The following is a 23,654-nucleotide window of genomic DNA, read 5'->3' as shown; positions in this document are numbered from 1 at the left end:
ATTCTTTCTAAAAGAAGCAGTTTCGATAACACGCAGTTTCTGTGGAGGTCACAAATGTTACTTCTGACATTACCTCAGTCCAGTTCAACAAAGTTTAAAACAGAAGGTACCATCACAGCGCATGAATTGGCTGACTGCATTTCCACCCAGTTAGCCCCATGCTGACACCAATAGCTGACAGCACACTGCAGCAGGTCTCCTGAATTGCATAAAAACAGTGTCTGAACCATTTTAATTAACTTTCACTGACACAAAGTTTGTCTGAGAAATTATTTGGGTCAAAGAAAAGGTAGGATAGCAGAGAGGAATGCAAGCTGGTGAGTGGGCAGTATGCTGGGGGCTGGTTACGATGCCTGAGTTTACGGAGAACAGCTATAGGGAAGGGAGGAGAGGTTGTAGCAGTTAAGGACACAAGACAGAAAATAAAACACAGGCCTCTTTCACAGCATTCATAGAAAGGATGACAAAGCCTGTTAATCCATATTAATCTATGGATATTTTAAATGCTGGAATTTCCAAGACCTAAATACTATAACCTATGTGCCTGGGCATAATCACATGATATAAACAAGAATTTTACTTACAGAAAAGACCTCAAAAATAAAATTCCAATACACAACAAAATAAAAGTTTGGGAAAGGAGGAGTGTAGAGAGAGAGGACCAATGTTAAGTTAAATTTTAACAGTCTAAGTCCATAGTGCAACTTATGAGCAACTACAAAGATGCACAACTCGTTTACATACCAGACTTCCAGATGTGTCACAGCAAATGCAGGAAAAGTATAATGGCTATAATGATATTGGGCTATAAAGGCTACATCTTCTGCTAGCCCAAAGTAATGGGTGAACCTATCAGTCACTTCCTCAATTTGGAACCTTGTCCCACTAAATTGGAAGTATATTCAGGAAGTAGTTGCATCAGGATGTGAGGGCATTATTCATAATATTGCCATTACTGTGCAAGACACATCAAGAGATGGACTTTTAGAAATGTCTGCAAACAAAATGAATTAAAATGAATGCTTTATCTCTATGGCAAAATAAACTATACTCACATCTGCATCACCCCCACTTCCTGCTGAGGAAAACACAAGTCTAGTTAAAGATTTGATCTTGTGTTCTTGGAAAGGAAGCAGCAGCAAAACTGGTAGCACAAACCCCTTTCCACGAATTTTAGTGCTTTCTACTGATGTTGCATGATTCTTATGCACACGGATTGAAATCACTTCCAGAGGTATACAACCACTAACCAAATTTTTTCCTATTGGCTTCTTTCTGTTTTTGTTTTTTTGGAGAGGAGTGTGGGGAGCTTACAGAGAATAATTTTTAGGAAGTTGTCAGGGTTCCATGTTGCTTTTCTGTCTTCAGAAGACCAAATTAAAAGCAGTCTGTTGCTATCTGGTCCTTCCAAATAAAGGCATTTACAGAGAGATTTTTTGGGTTTAAGACGTCCCCTACACATAGAGATCATTCTCAAATATACATTTATTTCTAACTAGATCTCCAAGAAGTGAGACTCCACAACACCTCTGGGCAAACTGTGCCAGTGCTCGGTCACTCTCAAAGTAAAAAAAAATAAAAATAAAAAAATAGTATTTTCTGATGTTCGGAGGGAAGCTCTTGTCTTTCCATTTGTGCCCTTGGCCTCTTGTCCTGGCACTGGGCACCACTGAAAAGAGACCAGATCCATCCTCTTTGTAGCCTCCCTTCAGGTATTTATAGACGTTGATATGATCCCCCTGAGCTTTTTCTTCTCCAGGGTGAACGGTCCCAGCTCTTTCAGCCTCTCCTTATAGGAGAGGTGCTCCAGGCCCTCCATCATCTTGGTGGCTCTTTGCTGGATTCAGCTTCAACTGGCTCTACTTACAGAAAAGTCAAAAAACAGAAAAAGGATGATGTGCCTGACTCATGCTTCTACATCAAGGTATGCTGAGCTCTGTAGGATGACTATGCAGAATACCATGGTAAGCCTCATTGAAAACTAGATTGGAAACTCTTAAGTGTATTACAGTTTGTAGATTATAGAGTGTGGCTTTATAAATTTGTGTAGCCATAACTAGAGAGACAGTTCTACTAAGAGAATATCCTTTCTTCACTCTGCAAAAAAATACATTTTTACAAACAATCATTTTGATTTTGAATGACAGTTCATTTCTTTCTAGTGATGAACACTCACAACTAAACACTTTACTGGTGAACAGATATTTACAAAATTAATCTCATCTCCTGTAAACAATAGTGTTTGTGTGTGAACAAGAATAGTCCTTATTTAGCTTTTTTATCATTCATTCTCATGCACTAGAAGGTTTTGCTCTGTCCAGGGAGAAAAGATGTCACATAATTTAGGTAACCAATACTCACAATGTTCACACAATGCAACGAATGGAAAAAATCAAGGAAGATCTCATGAAAAACAAAAGGGTAAAAATTCTTTGGCATATGCTCAGAAATAATGAAAGCTCTGCAAACTGAAGAAGGATGTCATAGTCTCCTCAATATGTTTATAATTAGCAATTTCACAATCTCTCTACTAAGCCATCAGGGAGGAAATGGCAGTGCATAAGCAACCATAAAATGTTGTAGGGTAACCAGACTGAAATAGATGCCATGACCTCAGTCACAGCACACACATTTTTTTATTTATTTTTTATTTTATTTTTATTATCTAAGATATCCTAGCTATAAAGTGTGTCATTTCTTCAGAAAAACAAGTTGACATTTAGCTGCAGAGGTCTGTGACTAGGAGTAGGCAATACATTAGATAAGAATATAAAAACAACTGTACTGTATCAAACCAAAAGACCATCTAGTCCAATACTGTGGCCATGAAAGTAGATGCAACACTTGAAGAATGAGCCCAGTATGCAGGGACAGTACCCTGGAGACAAATGGGGTTAAATGAAAGTCTCACTGGAGCCTGTGAAAATTTTCTTTTCATTTTGGCAGAGAAAATGTTTTATACAGTGCCAAACATAATATAATCATGCTTTGTTCTCCCCAAAAATTTAAGAAAAGGGAGACTGTAAATTTGAATATCAAATACCTTCCTAAGGGATGTGAGGTTTTGTGGTAAACACATACGGAAATATAAAAAACAAACAAGCAAGCAAACAAAATAAAACAACAACAACAAAAATCCCTGAGTTTAAACTCTACAACATATTTAATTTTCACCTTTGAGAAAGTTCTTATGCACAGGTAGCCCAGTGAAATGGAAGCTGGTGTTTTGGAGTTAAAAATAATGGAACTGCCTTCATCCCACAACAATATTTCAGTGTGTAATATATCTTGTCCATATTAAAATTAGTATGTGTCGAAAGTTTATATAGGAAAAGACTCAGTTATTAATTTTGGAGACATTTTCATGTTGCCTCAATGCACAGAAGCTAACAAAGTAAAGTGACATCTACAGAAAATATCCATCACTGTATTTTTTGAAGCTGTATGGGTTTCTCAGGCTTCCATAGGCTTTACAGTTGACATTGCGATTATCCCAAAAGCTACATCAAAACTGAAAACACTGTCTGAACTGTCTGGACTCCCATTCTCTTGAACACGTTATTGGCTTCTCTTTTATAAAATGTAGCTCCACTAACGTATTTTGAAGTTAACAATTTTATTTTTATTTTTTTAAATATAATTATCCTACTGCTATGTGTCTGAGCAGTAAAGCTACTCAGAGATTTCCCAGCCTGATATGTTAAGGGCAAGTTCTGTATAGTAGGTGTCTTGAAGCAAACTCATCCAATAAACTTTGATTATAGTCCTTGTCAGTTCATACAGATTCAAGGGATTACTGAAATACATTTTCCCTACTAGATTTTAATGTTATGGGATTTGTACTTCCCTTTGATATAAGCATACTCTTTTAACCATAAAACACATGAGCTATTGAAAAGTGGTAAAATTAGACATTCAACGATCATTCTTACTATTAACCATAACACTAGTCTGTAAGGCTATAAACTGCTCATGTGGGTGCAGATCAGTCACACACAGGTTTTCTGAATCTGGCCTTTCATTAAATACCTATATATTATATAGATATGGAATACTTACTTATATTTAAGGAACGACTTCAGTTTGTTATGATGATTCAGAGTTTTTTTGTTATTACCTAAACCTAAATATAATTATGTGTGGGACACGGACTTGGCTATTAACTAATTTTCTTAGGTGAATATCTCTTAGTATTCACTTCAGTAAGTCCAGAAAGATAGATGTTTTAAAGAGAATCAAAAATAGACCAGTTTAGAGCAGACAAGTATCAGCAAAATGCATACAAGTTTGAAAGTCTGCAGTGATTTGGTAGATGCAAGTCCATCATTTTTTAATTCAACACAACTATGGCAGTTCGTACAAAATACAAATTCCATAGTTGAATATGAACTGAAATAAAATTTATTTTTAAAACATACTCAACACTTCAGATAGTCAAGTATCCTATAAGCAAAAGCTCTCACAGATTGGATTAAACCTTCAGAGTCAGTCATCTATTTACTCCCATAAAAGTAAAAGAGAGAAAAAAGAGAAATCCAGAGACTTGCAGAGCAATTATGGCTCATGCCAATTTTAATGCCTAAGAGACATTCCACACATTTTTGGTTTTACAAGATGATACAGTTCTAACACTGTGTAAATCCTTGAACACATACATACTTGTTATACAGATACAAAAATTTTAAGTCTTTCTATATATATGTCTTCCAGTATCTGCAAACTGATATTCAGAAACAGCTTCACCTCAGAAAATCAAAGGCTAAACAAAGGTAGATAAGTGTAAAAGATTTTGTACTCAAGTCAAAGGACTTGAGCTCAGGTCCCAAACCACTAAGATGCACAAATGTATAGGTAGCTAACCAAGTTTAAAATGTTTCCAATACTTATAACCCATGGACTATTTTTGATAAAATCAGTAGGAATTGTGATCAAACCCAGAACTGATCAGCAATGCTATTTTCTAAGTTTAAGCAAGCAGTGTTTTGTGAGATGATGACTTTTAAATAATATTGGGAAGAAAGTACAATAACTAGTTACTGAAGTTGGTGTATAAAAAGCTCTGTAAACTGGAAAAGATAAAAAGTCAACCACAAACTAAAAAAAAAAAAAAATCACAAATAAATAAAAGACTACAATCCTATAACCACGCATCATAAAAACACCTTTTACAATTGACTATACACAGTTTGGAGTGGGTAGGGATTTTAATTGTCCTACTTCAGATGCCCTGCAGAGGCCTGATTTTCAGACCACAAAAACAGAAAAGAATTCTTGAAGGTGAGGTTCAATCTGTGTCTTTTAAGCAAAACAGACTGACGCTCACAACAGATACAAACCTAATTCTGTAAGGAGTTGTTTGTGGTCACAGTGTGATTTCTAAAAGACCAGCCTGTAGAAATAACAGTAGTAAAGTAGTAACAACAGCAGTTAGCTCCTCACCAAAAGAATTCTAGAAACTGCACGGTCAAAAATATACCTATTTTTTAGACTTTTTTTTTTTTCTGGTAAAGGTAGCTATTATTTGTTTTCATCCATTTTCTAAATGCATCACCTACTACCAAGTAAGCTGTCATGGAAAGAAAAACAATATTTCATAAAAGACACTATTTTAATAAGGCATTTAGGGATTTAATTACTCACTTTCCATTCCAATTGATGTAAGAGATGTCTCTACTTCCACAGAAGACTGGAAGTATACTCATTTATAAAGAGTATCTTATGTTTCCCAGATGAACGTCAAATTTCAAGAAAAGAAATATATCATCACTTTAGATAAGCTTTGTTTTAATCAGTTTCTGTCTCTTTAAATGTTAAGATAACGGTGGAAACTTTAAGTAGTGTTATAATCCTTATCTGAATGTCAAGATTATCTTGTTCACTCCAGGAAAACTACATCTCAGCAAGAATAGGAATGAAATTATCCAGTGCCTTGTGTTTGCTGGTATGGATATTTACTTTCCCTGAATGAAAAATGAGATCTCAGAAATCTATGACTTCTCATCTTCTGCCTCAGGGCTGATTCTTTTTCCTGTAAGAAAGCTTCAAACCCACATAAGAATCATGTCTTCATGCTGGATAATAATCTCTTGGATGCTTCCAAGTTCTGCCACCTGGGAGAAATTCCAGTACAACCTAACCCATCATCTTTCTTTTTATTCCCCTAATCAAAAAGCTCACATGCTAGGAAGAAGCTAAAAAGCCCCTATATTAACTGAGCATCCTTAAAGTATTTTGTCTTGTTTCTTCTTCTTTTCCATTAAAAACTAATGTCTCTCCTCTCCTCTCCTCTCCTCTCCTCTCCTCTCCTCTCCTCTCCTCTCCTCTCCTCTCCTCTCCTCTCCTCTCCTCTCCTCTCCTCTCCTCTCCTCTCCTCTCCTCTCCTCTCCTCTCCTCTCCTCTCCTCTCCTCTCCTCTCCTCTCCTCTCCTCTCCTCTCCTCTCCTCTCCTCTCCTCTCCTCTCCTCTCCTCTCCTCTCCTCTCCTCTCCTCTCCTCTCCTCTCCTCTCCTCTCCTCTCCTCTCCTCTCCTCTCCTCTCCTCTCCTCTCCTCTCCTCTCCTCTCCTCTCCTCTCCTATCCTCTCCCAAATATAAATGCAAAACCCAAAGTTAGACATGAGATATACCAGAACATACAGATCATTTTGTCTACAGAAAAGTTCAGGTTATTCAATATGAAGTCTCTGAAGCTCTTTATTTACATTGAATGACTTTTACTCTAGTTTAAATTTAAGGACGACATTTGAACAGAAGAAGCTGTCGCAAGTTCCTCTGAAGTACTGACATTTTTTCCAAAATGCTCTATGTCTCATATGAAAGGAAGCTGAAATACCATTAAACGTTTAGTTTATGGATTTATTTATGACAGGAAATACATTCTTCCTCAGGGAACGAAACTATTCTAAAACAGTTGAACAATGTTTCTGAACTTGTCAGCTTCAAACAGAAGGCCAAGTATTATCCTTTGGCATCCACCCCCCATCTGAACTGTTCGCTCAAATATAGCACAGCATCATGACTCACTGTTTAGCACAGCATAATGACAACAGTTATGTGATAGAGGTTTCTAAATGGTGCTTAAAACAGCAGACTTTGACTTTTACTCTCAGAAGTGTGTGTGTTGGAGGGAATGGAGGAAGAAAAGTAGTGAATTCTCATTAAACAATACAACTGCTTTGCCTGGGTCTTGCAAAGGGATGCCAGCAGCTGCCTCTAAAATCCCCTAACTGTGGACAACAAAGTATGGAGCCAGAGCTGTATAAAGGTTAACATATCTACAGGACTACCCAGTGGGGCTGAGAAAGACACAACCCAAAGGCAGCTCTTCTGGGAATCTGTGCAAGGCTCTGCTGTCAATTCAGGGCCAGAAAAGACAAGGGTTACCGAGGTGCTCTTCCTCGCAAGATGGAAAATCTTTCTGTCAGGGAGGCTGGTGGGGGCCCTTTTCTGCAGCAAGCATAGTCCTCCCAGCAAAATTATATTAACAGATGGAGAAACCTGACAAAGGGACAAGGTAACTAGTCAGTCATGGAGAATAGACAAGAGCTACACCTTTGAAATGCATAACAGAACATATGCAGTATAAAAAAAGTAGGCATGGAGCAGCTCAGCTCCATTTTTTGTTGTTTTCTTTTTACTTCTAGTGGACCTCATTCAAAAGTATCCATGCAGTAGGAAACAAAGGAGAGGGGAGACGAAAATGGAAAAGAGGACATTTCTTGGGTCTTTTTCTCCTATCTGCATGAGGGTGAAAGAGGAGGGAGATATGCTAGCACTGTCACCTAGCACAATGAATGCCCAAGTTGCATTATCCAGGAGGATGTGTTATTTCTCCACACCGGAGGGCTCCTGGGTACATACCATCTTTTGCTTACAGAGAAGGGTCAGATAAAAGGAGGCTGATTTGCCTGCTAAAACACACAAACGAATGGCACTGTATGACCCCAGTTAAAAACAATTGGATTAGGCAACTCCACTGTTTGGACCCTTGGAAGAAAGAAAGAAAATGAAGGGACATTGGTGAAGTACTGGTGGTTCTGAAAATAAAACACTACACAGCCTGGAAAAGACAACATACCTGATAGAGGACAGTAAAGGAGGTTCCTCATTCCTATCACTAGCATGGGCCAGAAGAGGCTTCCTTAAGAGAAGCAGACCAAAAATCAGGTGCAGACAGCTTGGACACTGAAGCACAAGGAGAGGCAGATGCTGTAGCAATACAGCACAGGGCAGCAGCTGCTTGGCAGTATCTCAGCAGCTGGAAACACAGACATCCAGGTAGAGACCACCTCTACAGCTGTAAAGGGCAAAGTCTTTTCCCCTCTAATTCCCACTCAGAGGTCTTTGTCAGAGCACCTGTGCCTTTTAATTCAGTGAGGAAGCAATTCAAAACTAGCAGCATTTTCTGTTCATGCATATGTGGCTGGACTCCACGAAAGCCAATACAGCACTATTTGTATGCAAAAATCTGTGCTTGCTTCTCAGCGTACTACTATTTACTTTCCGTGACTTTTCATACGCTTGCGTATTTTGTCTTATCAATACTTTGATTTATTTTTTGTGTAGTGTTTTCCATCTCTTCTCCATCTCAGGAGACAGGACAAATACTCTCGTAGCTGATAGCGGAAACCTGACTTTTAGGTCTTATATGACAGAAAGACACACTTGAGGGAAGAAGAGATCATATATTCAGGGACGTAGACTCCTGACTTAGCAGAAATAAAAGCTCAGCGTTCAGCCATCCTGGGTTCCCTAGCCCAATTCTTTAAATTTTCATGGTAACTTTAAATTATATAATGTTTTGACCTTTTTTTTTTTTTTTTTTCAAATCCATAATATCACTGTACACATGGTGATTCTCACTTTGTAAACATTTATTGTTGTTTTTTTGAAGACAGAACAATGTCAACATCCTAAAGTTCCAGTGTACATCTCAGATTTGATTATTTATTAACCTAGTGGGTTGTATTGATTCCTGCTTTTTTGTTTGTTTGCTTAGTTTCTTTTGCCTGAATAAAAAGTTTAAGAATTGATGGCAATAGTAAGAGTTGAAAATTTCAGCTTCAGCATGGAAGTACACCACTGAGTGGAGCAAGTCTAAACCAAAATGTGCAATTTCATATCTGTGCAAACTGCCCCAACACAAAATGTTTTTCATGGGGTATCTTCCATCTTCGATAGCCAAGAAAACATTTTTATTTTTTTTTTCAAAGGACACTACTTCAATCCTTTACTCTGTCTTAATTCCTTCTCTTTTTCTTTTTCAGTTGATTGTTCTAGTCACTAATCTATTTGCTGTTCTGTAGCAAAAGAAAAAAATCTCATAAAATAAAAATTTTATATTCTTGACTTACGACAATGTGGCCAGGCATTTCTATGGAGGTTTTTGGTTTTGATTATTTAGTGTTTGCAGCCAAAAACTGCTTTCCATGGAAAATTCCCAACCAGCTCTACTACTAGCCAGACATATGGTACATTACTTGGAGGCGTTTGTGTCTGGAACAACCGCTGAACCGTGAGAATCAGACCAGTGACCTTAAACCTAACCCTGCAATCCAGCTGCACATCCTGTGGCCACAAATCCCATGCAGGAACTAAATCTTTAAACCATCTCTGGTCTTCCCTCTGCACTTAGTTATGTCCAGTGGAGGAGGTAATGAACGCTCACTGTGTGGTACGTGGACAAACTTATGAACTAGGTACATCCATCACAGCAAGGTTTTGCCTGCCTTAGTGAACAGGACATATGACTGAATTACAGATGCATTTCTGTAGTCAGTTAAACCCAAATCCTGTGAATCACGAACTGCTGTGAACGTGGAGTAGTCACTGTGAACTAATAATAGAAAAGTCCACAAGGTGCCCCGGGTACGTACCCTGTTTTTTACATGTTTCACTTTTGCCATGGAGACAAGAGTAGACAGAATGGGGCTTTGTGTCACCATCACTGGGGGTTTAAGGAAAAGTTGGATGTGGTACTTAGGGCTATGGTTTAGTGGATAATATTAGCGGTAGGGGGGCTCTTGGACCAGATGATCTTGAAGGTCTTTGCCAACCTTAATGATTCTGTGATTCCTGCTCTTAGGAGAGCAATGTCAAAGAAAGCAATGCATGAGAGGAGAATGCCCAGGTCCAAAGGCAAATTCTCTTTCCAGTGATCCACACATTATTAATTAGCTCTCTGCTCATCTTTCAGGTCTCTTCCTCCCAGCAGCCAGAAAAAGAATATCTTCATAGCCTTGTAATTAATTAATTCAACTTGGGCTTACATTGTGTTGCCAATCCTGATATCATTTTTCTATGCCCTGCAATTTCAACCACAGCAGGCTGACACTCGTGCTGTGGAGGATCAAGCCCTGGTAGCTTTAAAAGTCTACCTTTATCATCTACCACAGATTTTGCTCTGCTACCTGATTAAAGCAAGAAATGCATGCCATCTGAAAAACTAACCAACCCTTTGGGCAACATCCTTCTTCAGCAGAATAAATATCCGTCTGATTTTTCAGACCAACCTCTTCCACAAAGCTGCTGTTGTGCACCTAGTAGTTATATTAAACCCCACTTACCCTTGTCATTGCAACACATATTCAGTAACATTGTCATACAGTGGGCGTAATATATAACTGGGTATGATAAAGTCCCTTCCAAAGAATGGAAGTTGAAAATAATGGGTGTGGTTTTTGAAATAATAAAGATTATTATTAAAATCAGGCAAAAGGAAACACTTGAGTGAAAATGATTGGAGGACTGGGGAAGGTTTAATTTTTCCCCTAGGATAGCCTAATAAAACCTGCAATTTCTGCAATTTCCCAGAAGCCTAGAGAGCCATGGAGACCAGCTTCTCTCACTTTGCATTTCCAAAGTAAGGTATGGAGCAGGAACTGAAACTCTACTCAAGTCCAGGGAACTGTCTCCAGAGCTGGCTTAGGCTCACCATTTCCAATGTGCACTCTTGAGAAAAAGCACTGAGCTTTGCCCTGAGACGTGCAGCTCTGAAGGCTCCGCAAAGGAGTAATGCTGCCCAAATGTTGGTAAGCCTGTAAAACTAAACACCATTGCACTGGCTTCTTCATCCATTTTTAGTCAAAATATTTCTTAATGAAAGTCTTTCTTTTGTGGAACTGTTTCTGATTTTTTTTTTCTTTTAACACAATGAAATTAGTTATTTGAGGCTATCCAGCCTGAAGTAGGATATTATATACCTTCCTGAGGCTGATTTAGACATTAGGTACAAGGCAAAGTTGCTAGGAGACCACAGAAGGAGGAAGGAGCATTGCAGTAACGCCGCAGCTCTTCACACACGGCTGATGAGAATGCCTGCATCAGCAGTCATCCTTTCAACAACTTAAAACAAAGCAGACAACCTGATACTGCTTACGTAAAGATGCACATTTGGTGAGGACCACTAACTAGCACGCCACAATCTAAATTAAAAAAAGGCAAGACGCACTGAAAAGGATTACACAGATAACACTCACTGAAGTACACTCCTTCGTTGTACGTTTGGGAATGGCTGCTTCATTTAGAAACTCATAAAAAGCATATATTCAAGCAAACGTCAGTGCTTTCACTCTACTTGTGTTCTGGGCCCAACTGCCATATTACCATAATGCAAAAGGGAACACTTAATGAGCAGGCAGAAGATGCTACACACACTAAAAGGACACTGTAGGACTACAGGGATGTAGCGAGGCTGTGCAGGGAGAAAATTAGAAAGGCCAAAGCTCATCTGGAGCTCAATCTGGCTACTGCCGTTAAAGACAACAAAAAATCCTTTTACAAATACATCAACGCGAAACGGAGGACTAGGGAGAATCTCCATCCTTTACTGGATGCGAGGGGAAACCTAGTTACTAAGGATGAGGAAAAGGCTGAGGTGCTTAATGCCGCCTTTGCCTCAGTCTTTAGCGGCAATACCGGTTGTTCTCCGGACACCCAGTGCCCTGAGCTGGTGGAAGGGGATGGGGAGCAGGATGTGGCCTTCGCTATCCATGAGGAAATGGTTGGCGACCTGCTACGGAGCTTGGATGTGCGCAAGTCGATGGGGCCGGATGGGATGCACCCGAGGGTACTGAGAGAACTGGCGGAGGAGCTGGCCGAGCCGCTTTCCATCATTTATCGGCAGTCCTGGCTATCGGGGGAGGTCCCGGTTGACTGGCGGCTAGCCAATGTGACGCCCATCTATAAGAAGGGCCGGAGGGCAGACCCGGGGAACTATAGGCCTGTCAGTTTGACCTCAGTGCCGGGGAAGCTCATGGAGCAGATTATCTTGAGGGTCATCACGCGGCACTTGCAGGGCAAGCAGGCGATCAGGCCCAGTCAGCATGGGTTTATGAAAGGCAGGTCCTGCTTGACGAACCTGGTCTCCTTCTATGACCAAGTGACGCGCTTGGTGGATGAGGGAAAGGCTGTGGACGTGGTCTACCTTGACCTCAGTAAGGCTTTTGACACCGTTCCCCACAACATTCTCCTCAAGAAACTGGCTGCTCGGGGCTTGGACTGGCGTACGCTTCGCTGGGTTAGAAACTGGCTGGATGGCCGGGCCCAGAGAGTTGTGGTGAATGGAGTCAAATCTGGTTGGAGGCCGGTCACTAGTGGAGTCCCCCAGGGCTCGGTACTGGGGCCGGTCCTCTTTAATATCTTTATTGATGATCTGGATGAGGGCGTCCAGTGCACCCTCAGTAAGTTTGCAGACGACACCAAGCTAAGTGCGTGTGTCGATCTGCTCGAGGTCAGGAAGGCTCTGCAGGAGGATCTGGATAGGCTGGAGCGATGGGCTGAGGTCAACTGCATGAAGTTCAACAAGGCCAAGTGCCGGGTCCTGCACCTGGGCTGCAACAACCCCAAGCAGAGCTACAGGCTGGGAGATGAGTGGCTGGAAAGCTGCCTGGCCGAGAAGGACCTGGGAGTATTGGTGGATAGTCGGCTGAATATGAGCCAGCAGTGTGCTCAGGTGGCCAAGAAGGCCAACGGCATCCTGGCCTGTATAAGAAGCAGTGTGGCCAGCAGGTCGAGGGAAGTGATTGTGCCCCTGTACTCGGCTCTGGTGAGGCCGCACCTCGAGTACTGTGTTCAGTTTTGGGCCCCTCGCTACAGGAAGGACATGGACGTGCTCGAGCGAGTCCAGAGAAGGGCGACCAAGCTGGTGAGGGGTCTGGAGAACAAGTCTTACGAGGAGCGGCTGAGGGAGCTGGGCTTGTTCAGCCTGGAGAAGAGGAGGCTCAGGGGCGACCTCATCGCTCTCTACAGTTACCTGAAAGGAGGCTGTAGAGAGGTGGGGGTTGGTCTATTCTCCCACGTGCCTAGTGACAGGACGAGGGGGAATGGGCGAAAGTTGCGACAGGGGAGTTTTAGGTTGGATGTTAGGAAGTACTTCTTTACCGAAAGGGTTATTAAGCATTGGAACGGGCTGCCCAGGGAGGTGGTGGAGTCACCATCCCTGGAGGTCTTTAAAAGACGTTTAGATGTAGAGCTTAGGGATATGGTTTAGTGGAGTACTTAGTGTTAGGTCGGAGGTTGGACTCGATGATCTTGAGGTCTCTTCCAACCTAGAGAAATCTGTGAATCTGTGAATCTGTAAAACTCATTGCCCATTGCCATGTGTCCTTCTCACTGGGGGCATGAACCATTACAGCACAGAGAGCCCTTTTGTCTCTTCACACCTTTACTCAGGAGCCAGAGTTCATGCTTATTAATAGTTACCGCTTCAGAAGCAGAGATCAGAGGTTTATCAAAATCAGGCTTTCATTGTTCCAGTCAACACAAACACAGGCATATAAACAGACAACACAAACCCAAACTAATGCAGTGGCATGGCTGTAAAGTCAGACAACTTAGGCATGCTGCAGAAATGGTTTTACTTGCAAAGCATTAGCTCTCACCTACATTGTATGTTTAGGAAGTTGAAGTATGGAATGCCTGGAAAACATCTAAAATTCAAATGGGAAGGCTGTGACTGAACAAAGATTTGAACCTGTGTTTCAGTCCAGCTCCCTCCATTGGGATCATCCATATATCTGACAGCTCATTAGCCTGCTCACCGTGGAGGTAGGACTTACCTGACAAATATTCATTCAAATATTTCATTATGAAGTAGACACTGAAAGCATGTCAGATGAGTATAGACTAAAATACCTATATTCTCCCTTTTTACAGAGGGAGCTATTTTGATGCATTTTCCTACAATGTCAGTGTTTGAAATTAGATGAGGTTAATCCCACCCTCAATATGAAAATCTCCCTCTGCCATGCTGTTTTTCTTTTGCTAGCTGAAAGACAAAGACAGGCTCTTGTGTTGATAGTGTTAGTACCAGACTACATTGTTTGAGTGTAGTTTATAAATCCAATAGGAAAACAGGTTTGGCAATGCACATCTGAAAGTTAGAAGCTGCAAATGCAGCGTATCTTGATAACAAGGAAACAATTGAGCCAAGGACTAGACCACATGCCTTGCAATCCCAATGAATACAAGGTCCCATCTACTTCACCTGAGAATTAATTAATCCAACTGAAGCCAGCATCAGCTAGAAAACCTCCTCCACTTTAGATTATTTCATGAACTAGTTTTTAGCAGGTAAGCAGAGAGAAGACTGAGGGTATGTGTTTGCTTCAGTTTCTGATTAAAGCATTTACAGGCCTAATTCTCATGTTATTATTAACATGAGAATCTGAAATATACATGACAATTTTCTGCTGTAGTGGAACATCTTTTAAAACATGTTTTGAATTACTGTGGTATGGTCCAAACTGTATGTTTTAGTTAGGATTACCTGTATATAACAAGTCTACATAATTGCAGTTAATTTCTCCAGCTTCATGTAAATCATTCACTTTTCCTCAGTGTGTTCCCAGTTCTGTATCTCTTCACAGCCCTACTAGGACCACCTTCACACAGTGGGAAAAAAAAAGCAAAAAAAAAGGCAAAAAAAAAAAAAAAAAAGCAAAAAAAAAAAAAAAAAGCTGGCAATCTGACAGAATAACCTCTCAGGAAAATCTCATTAGTCAAAACTAGGTATGTTCTGCCAGACCAGTCCTTTTAACAACAAACTGCAGAGGAGGCCTTTCCGTGTCTTTGGGATACACACTGCTTATTAAATAATTGGGCAGGATTTGAAGCATGATAAAAAGTGATGCCATTGATAATATCTGATGGGTTTAAACACATTAAATGAGATACGCTTTGTGACCTTTATCTCTAAAGGTCTATGTTCTGGAGAATTCTTCTTACAGCATTATCTCTAGCTATTAAAATTAACACGCTTCCACTTTATCTGAAGAAATCCAGTAAAATATGAAGAATATCCTAAATTCAAGTAATGCTCATTTAAATGTAGAAGGGAATTTTAAATCAATATTTTCAAACTACAGTCATAGGGCACTACATATAATTAGTGGCGCAGACACTAAATCAGATGAGAGCTGCTAGACTAAAATGCATTTTGCCAAAAGGATAAAAACATACATCCAATTCTACAAGCATTTTCTGAGCCAGAAGTCCTTCTTTTGTACTAAGGCCTTAGCTCATGTTATAGTAATGGGATTTTGCCTCAAATAGAACTGAGTAAAAATATTGTATCCTCCATCACTCACAGGAGAACTGTCAGCCCATTTTCTGTTACAAATATTTCTTTCAAAAAGAGCAGACTGTGTTACAACACTGATGATAGGACTTCTGGAGGCTGCTATAATATAACCCACTCTCTCTCTCTGCAAAAATTTTTTCATTACTGTGCAAATCACAGGCTATTCACGCTGGTATAAGGAGTGCAGGCTTGGGGTCTTCACTCTTGCCTGTGCATTTCCACTGCGCTTGGCTATGCTGGAAGTGATAAATGCTGGAGTACATGTCAGCTGCACACCACGGTGCCCTGATCAGCACGCTAGGAGCTCTGACTCACAGGGTGAGACCAGGGGCTGGATATAAACCAGACCTGCTTCATACACCTTGGCACCATCCTGAGGCCCATCAGCACTTGCTAGTCACACAGGTATTGCTCTAAGGGGCAGATTTTTCATAAAGTGTATAATGAATACTTTCAAATGGAAACTGTGAACCCAGATAACAAACCTAATTTGATTGTCTGCTAATGCACGTTACAGGTGAAAATCTTATCCTAAATTCCCATTTATGTGCTATAGTATTTTTCATTCATTCATTTACTTTTTCTCCCTAACTTCCTGAGTCCCTCTCTGGGGCTCTGTAAGTGTAATTCAGTAAGATGTCAATAAGCTGTTATCACAGGGGATGATCATTTCAAGCAGTACAAAAAGTAAATATTTACATTATGGCAAATTCGGTCCTGAGATGACAACAAAATATATTCATCAAAGTAATTTAGAAGATATATATATTCTGTAAACCATAATCATAAAGTCAGATGTATTTAATTGAGTAATCATCAAATAAAAAGCACTACATTTCATAATTGCAGTGTTAGGCTTCCCTAGAGCTGAAATCTCTGCAAGCAGGACAACCCAAAGAGATTCATAACTTGAGTCTGCCTAAAAAAAAACATTGCCTATGTAATAAATTAGCCATCTTAAATGCGCATGATGATCAGTCACACCCCAATAAGCTGAGGGATAACTTCTGAACTCATTTTCCGTTGCTGATCTCAGTGAACTTAAACAAGAGGTATGCCTCTGGAAAAGAAATCCAGTGCAAACACCAGCAAGACTATAGCGTGTTTACTTATTAGAAGATGCAGTCACAACAGAATAACTGTTCTATAATAATCTGCCTACTAACAGAAATCAAACTTCAAGTTACTGTGGTGTCACATATTATATAAAATGGCTGAGAATAACTTCCTCCTGTTCAGTTAAGGTTTATCAGCCAGTTTTTGGGGGGAGAACTTGACAACACAGTTGCTTACTCCTGAGATCAGAAGGTCCCTTATTTTTAGGAATTATGTTTTGAAAATTTGTCTCAGAGTTGGTGAAGTAATTGTTTTATTTTTTTCAAAATAGCTAGTAAACCATCACGAAGAATGAAGATCACAGTTGTTCACGAAAACTGTCAAAAATATCAAAAAGAGAGTTCAGCATGAGGAAAAGTGCCCTTTGATTTCAAGTTTTCAAATATCCAAACACTGATACAGGTTTTTCAATACAAGAAAACAAAACCTGAATCAGTATTCTATATTTGAAACTCTGGCAAGGACTCAGGGAACGTGAATTGATCTCAGTAACATGAATCACAGATATGAATTAAGGTCAAAATATAGTCAAAATACTGCACTCGTTTTGACATCCATATCAACAGGACCAGTTAAGTAGCCACATTACAATACATCGTAGTTCACTGTTTAGAAGTGAGGCCATTTCACAGTTCATAGAGTATACTTCACATTTACAGTTAATGTTATATATAATAGTTAAAATTTCAACTCTTAATGGTGAGGCCTAATTGCAAGGTGTGTGAAGCAATAAGTTTCCTATTAATGGTCCTGAGCTGAGACTATTGTAACTTTTACACACACTTAGGGGTTCCTTAAACTTCAGGTGGATTATGCACACGGTGTATTCGTTAAGAGAAGTCTGTGGCACAATGGACACCTTCACAGTTTTGTGAAAAACTAATGAATACAGGGACCACTCTATGCAACTCAGCATTGGCTGGAAGTTAGTCATGCCAATTCAATTTAGAAGTAGTACATACGCTTTTAACTGTGACGATCATTGACATAATCAGCAAGAAAACTATGCATTCTTTGCCATTTGTAGGAGGATTCATCTGACAGAGTGTAGAAGCTTACAGTGTAGACAGCCACATTTAGTCTAGGTCTACAGACTTCCCTTACAGACAACTGAGAAAATACACATTTTTAGGGTGTGATTCATCTCATGCAAGAGTAGATACCTAAACTAGGACAAATTAGAGTAGACTTCTCCAAAAGTCCTTATTTCTATAGTTTTACAGAGTAGAAATCCAGGTGAGAGGAATCCTAACCCTGATATATTTAAAATCTAATCAAGGTGCCTTTCTAAATGATACATTTTTTTAAACATGAATTAGCAGGCTCACTACAAAGGCAACAATAACTTCCTAAGCTTTTGTCACCCTGGAGGTGTGATTAGTTGGTATCGCCAGCCCTCCAGCTTTGAAATCACTCACACTTAGAACTGAAAACAGGATAACTAACGCCCACTGAGGACCTTCTCAGTACCTCTACTTTCAGCATAAGTTATGATGAACTGATAGTTCTGAATTCAAAGGGAAGTTCATTAGGACTTTTTGAACATATGCAGTTATTCTTAGCATTCTACTCTTTATGCAAGCATATTTGCCATGCATTGTCTTCATAGTCTTTCTTTTATAAGTTTTCGTATGCAGTTACTGAAACCATAAAGAATTTTCCGGAAGAAAAGTGACAGTAGTAATGAAAACAACCACAAACTGTGACTCTAAGAGTAAAACATACACCTTCATAATTTCCCTGTGATTGCAGGAACCATTCATAAGAAAGTAAGAAGTTGGAGAGGATCTGGAAGGCAGTGTATGACAGTTTAGATAGAATGTATTAATCAGATATACTCACTGGAAAAATAGAGAAATCATCAAACAATCTAGAAAATCTATTTTGATTGGAGTAAATGAATACCAATTTCATGAATTGGTAAATGATTAGCTACATCAAAACTTAAAATGCTATCTCTTCTTCAGTCTTTAGAAAACATTTGTCTTTTAATGCTTATTCTGTTTGATAAATGCCCATGTAAACTTTTCCAGAAATTTTCTTCCACATCCATAGTCGAAGGAATTTTTACAAAAAGTTATGCTTTTGGATATGTGGACATTTTGCAGTAATCAAATAAATATTTTCTTCTGGAATTAAAAAAATAAAAAATAAAAATCAACCAAACCATCAGTACTAAAAAATGGAAATATTTAATCCAGAACTTAATATATTTTCATTTTAATATTGTGTTGCCATATTTCATAGAATTTCTAGCTTGGATGAGTTGTGTCCACACTCTCCTTTCTCCTTTCAGGGCATAACAATTCATTTGGATTAAAGCTCTCTTGATTCACCACATACAAAGAGTTCAAGTAGTATAGTTCAAGATTTGATTTAATAAATAATTAATAGAGAAAGGTTGGAACTTAGTAATATATAATCTCATTGCTCAAGAAGCATCTCAGCAGCACTGAATATTTTTTTGAGTTTCATCTATTTTCTGTCAAGTTTTAAAATCTCAAAATGTCTTCGAATTCTTGGAAAAAAAATCCATGGTTGCAACCCTCATTTTTAATAGATAAGAGAAATTGCAGTTTGCAAAGTGCAACTCGACAATGATATAAATTATCCCATGGGTACTCTGTCCTGCCTTCTTATCCAGCTACATATGGCTTTTGTTATAGGCTTTAGACAGTGTTGAATTATTGTTCTAAATAATCCCTCCATTTCCTCTGAAAACAAAAAGTGTGCGTTAAGGGAAGAACAATTTAACCAGAAACAGGAGTGAGTACACATAATGAAGACAATATGTAATCCAAACCTTGTAAAAGAAATGCATGGATTTTTTTCCCCACTGAATTTCCATCTTTTACTTCAATATTACTCATTCCAAATGCTAGCAGCTACAAGGTCAGTGCAAGATCAAAAGCAGCAGAAGAGCAGAGTGGAACTTTAAAATGGTACAAAATGGACATGTTTTTCCACCTCCTGCTGCCTCCCATATCAATCTAGTGGAAAGAACTGGAGTTGTGTGGGAAGCAAGTACATTACCACCAAGAAAGAGCAGGCAGTCCACACACTCTTTTATTCAGATCAACTATTTTTAAAAGAGACATGTGCCCCTCAGAGATGCAGAACTGAGTGACTCCACAATAGTGCTGAAGTTCAGATCAGGAGCCTACTTCTGAAATGTGTTTCCAAATGCCATCACACGTTTTGGCTTGTAGCATGGGACAGTCCGGAAGCATGTGAACTGTCTTCTCACACTAAACTGAACTAGAAGAAAGGCTCCAGGAGTGCACCGAATTGTGCGTAATGCTACAAATAAGCATTCGATGCATATGACAAAGTGACAGCTAGTCCAAAGTAGATCCCTACATTCACCAAAATGTGCATAATGTGCATTTTAGGTCTCTACTGATTTTGTGTCATCTGCTGTGCTTGCTTAAGTAGCTGTGATTGTCAATGGGCTCCAGTGAAATATATGCTCACAAAAAAGACTGTGAAATCTTAATGCAAGTTCAAATTTTCCTAGCAGTAGATTTCTACCAACAGAAAACAATGTAATTAATCAGGCCAATGTACCACTGACTAGCTGAGAATAAAGAGCAAAGGGGTTACCTTAATAGGGCTCCCATCTGGAGTGAGGACCTCTTCTGAAAGCTCCATCATCTTCAGTGCCATCAGGGCAATGGCTTTAGCATGACTAAGGCTTTTCTTATGGAGCCCTGCCGCAACGCAGTACGCATCACCTATTGTTTCCACCTGCAGCAATCAGACAAATCAAATGTTAAAGTACGATAATGAGAAGAGATCGCTACCATTAGTTATCTGCAATCAAGTAGCATTGCTTAAAAACGTGTGAGCAAAACATCCATAAAATAAGCAATTAGACAACGGAGCATAATTACCTGAGTTTGCAAACAGGTGCAGTCAAAACCTGACAAGCGGTTGCATAGTGGTTCATCAACATTGTAAACAAAGGGGATCATTATGTCTAGAACAATGTATGCCATCAGCTGAAATATGACATTTTTCCATAGCAGTAATGCAGAAAACTCTATTTTCCTAAATGAGAAATTGCCTGCAGCTTTGGTTGGCACTATTCCGGTTGAGTTTGTTGTTTGGTAAGAATAGTACCACATGATTATAACTCATAATTATTATTTGCTCTGCTAGAAAAGTACATTAGGAAGAGAATTAGAAGAAGCAAAATGTCACCATAAAAAACAGTCGAGAGTCTATGACTTCTCATTAGGAGGGAGCTCTTTCTGGTATAGGGAAGAATTTAAAAATAGATGTTATTGCGACAGACTTTTGACTGCATCTGTCTCTGTTATTTTCAAATAAGAAATGTTGCCTCTCTCTACTGTGCGGGCTACCTGACTCTGAATTCCCTACCTTCAGGCATCAAGTTCAGCAGACTGTTCCCTCTGGTCTCTTCAGACAGGCCTTACCTATCACTCATCCTAGATTTTCTTTAAAGAAAGCTGTCCCTCAGGAGGAAGCAGGAACAAAGGAAATTACAGAAGCCCTCTGGCTTTGGATGAAGGAAGCTTGAGAAACACTGACGCCCTTGAGTTCTGCAGCTTTATTGACAGCATTGTGTTTTGTAGTCTGCCTGCCCTCACATCTGCAGCATGCTCCACACAAAGTCTGTGAGCACATGCCCAGGCAGACTCAGCCCTCAAGGTTTAGTCTGGTTTTTGCTACATCACTAATTTGGCTTTCACCCTGCCCACAACACTATGGGAATGGCAGAAAAGGCTTCAGCGAAGATTAGGGTGAGAAAGAAGCATGCATTAAGCAAGGAGATACTCAACAAATAAATACAGTTGATTCTACTTTTTGCAGGGACTCTGCTAATACTAGTAGACCTCGACCTTTGCAGATTAATTTCCACTGTTGAGAACTAGAATTAAAGGTAATATCTTGAAAAGTAAGCATTTATATGTAAATGTATCCAGAGCAGGAATCTAGAACAGCAGTATGAGCAAGTTGGAAGCTGTTACAAGCCCATTGCCAAGTTTGACTCCTTAGTCTTTCCTGGTGATCATACAGGAGGATATACAGCAGCAGCTCAGGATTTCTCATGAACTGAGAGCTGAGGCATCTGCTAGCCATCTTCCCTTTTAGAAGCTCCTAATAGTACTTGCATGTAGAGAAACATGTGGGAGCAATCAATACCCCTGTCTGCCTGCCCATTTTACCCAGTCTATATGTCAGGATCTCTGTCCATGAGAAGCAGACTGACAAATCCCTGCAGTTTAGGTCATCTTTTCAAAGATGGATGGATGGGCAAGCACATTGCAATGGGTGGGTGGAAAATGTACAAACTGGAGAACAAAACACATGATCACAATGAGAAAAAAGTATCAAGATAAAAAAGACACTCTAGATGGATAAGAAATGGATGGTCAAAATTTTTCAACTACAGAAGGAAGAATTAATAGATGGACATTGTCAACCTTAAAATTGTGGATGAACATAACCAGTTTGATCAGAAATTAATGCATTACTACACACAGAGCTGAATCTATGATGACAGATACAAAAAATGAAATACAAATTTTACTCTTTGTTGAATGACTTAATTTCATAATGACTTTTCTATTAAAGTTTGTTGCATTACACCACTTTAAGTAAATATAGATTTGAGACCACATACTGTTCCTGCAATATGCAGGCAGACATACTTATTTTGTTAGCATCTTCCCCTTCAGAAATTTCCATAACCATGTAAGCCAATTTAACAGCTAAATTGCACTCACAGAATGAGTAGCATCATCAGAATTGCATCATATATATCAGAGTACTACCAGGAAAAAGAGAATCCAGCTGCCTCGTTTTAGCTTTACTCTGAAAATAAAAATTATAGTAGTACCATTGAAGGATACCTTTTAAAGTGTATGTCCCTATGAAACTCCTCTGATGAAAATACTGGAGTACCAGGGGAATGATTAGGACAGCTGAGACTGACCTGCTAGTTAAGGCCAGATGTGATGATTACTGATAAGATTGTCCAATGCTTTACCATTCTGTGACTGGTTTCAGCCTCTACTAAGATTTTCGCCGACTAAGTATTTAAACTGGAATTTCCATGCTGAATCTTAACCAAACTTTAACCTTGGTTCAGTCCTCCTTCAAAATCAGGTTTGGCAAATTTTCCGATTCTCAGAGGTTATTTTTTTCCCAATCCCTTCTCAAAAAGCATCATGACTTCTTATAATTCCCTGATCAGAGTAAATGTCAATAGCATTAGAAGAAAAGGAAGGTACTACTCAATGCAGCTAAAAATAGCAGCATTCAGCTCTGTTTGATGCTCTTCAAGATAACTGTAGAATCAAAGAATCATAGAATGGTTTGATTTGGAAGGGACCTTAAAGATCATCTAATTCCATGTGCCAGGACACATCCCACCAGACCAGGCTGCCCAAAACCCCATCCAACCCGGCCTTGAACACCTCCAGGGATGGGGCATCCACAGCTTCTCTGGGCAACCTGTACGAGGGCCTCACCACCCTCTGAGTGAAGAATTTCCTCCTTATATCTAATCTAAGTCTACCCTCTTTTAGTTTAAAACCATCCCCCCTTGTCCTATCACTCCATCCCCTGACTAAGAGTCCCTCCCCAGCTTTCCCATAGGCCCCCTTTAGGTACTGGAAGGCCACTGTAAGGTCTCCCTTCTCTTCTCCAGGCTGAACAACCCCAACTCTCTCAGTCTGTCTTCATAGGAGAGGTGCTCCAGCCCTCTGGTCATCCTTGTGGCCCTCCTCTGAACTCGTTTGAATACTTCCATGTCCTTCTTGTGCTGGGGGCCCCAGAGCTAATTGCAGGGCTCCAGGTGGGGTCTCACAAGAGCAGAGCTGAGGGGGAGAATCCCCTCCCTTGCCTGGCTGGCCTCGCTGCTTTTGATGCAGCCCAGGATATGGGTGGCTTTCTGGGCTGCAGGTGCACATTGCTGGCTCATGTCAAGCTTC

The 23,654-nt window shown here is 39.8% G+C and overlaps 1 protein-coding gene across 2 annotated transcripts in view; it reads right to left on the bottom strand.

Moving 5' to 3' along the window:
* The window catches only part of GUCY1A2 (guanylate cyclase 1 soluble subunit alpha 2), a 171,033-nt gene that overhangs the window by 39,574 nt on the left and 107,805 nt on the right, over window positions 1–23,654 (bottom strand). For both annotated transcript variants that reach the window (XM_066989833.1, XM_048078173.2), the window contains exon 6: window positions 20,296–20,439. In XM_066989833.1, the coding sequence (XP_066845934.1) occupies window positions 20,296–20,439 (144 nt within the window). The remainder of the gene's footprint in view (window positions 1–20,295; window positions 20,440–23,654) is intronic.

The sequence above is a fragment of the Anser cygnoides genome, chromosome 1, assembly GCF_040182565.1.
Source record: "Anser cygnoides isolate HZ-2024a breed goose chromosome 1, Taihu_goose_T2T_genome, whole genome shotgun sequence".
Taxonomy (NCBI): Eukaryota; Metazoa; Chordata; class Aves; order Anseriformes; family Anatidae; genus Anser; species Anser cygnoides.
The sequence above is the reverse complement of the archived record's forward strand: the minus strand, read 5'-3'. Positions and strand labels throughout refer to the sequence as shown.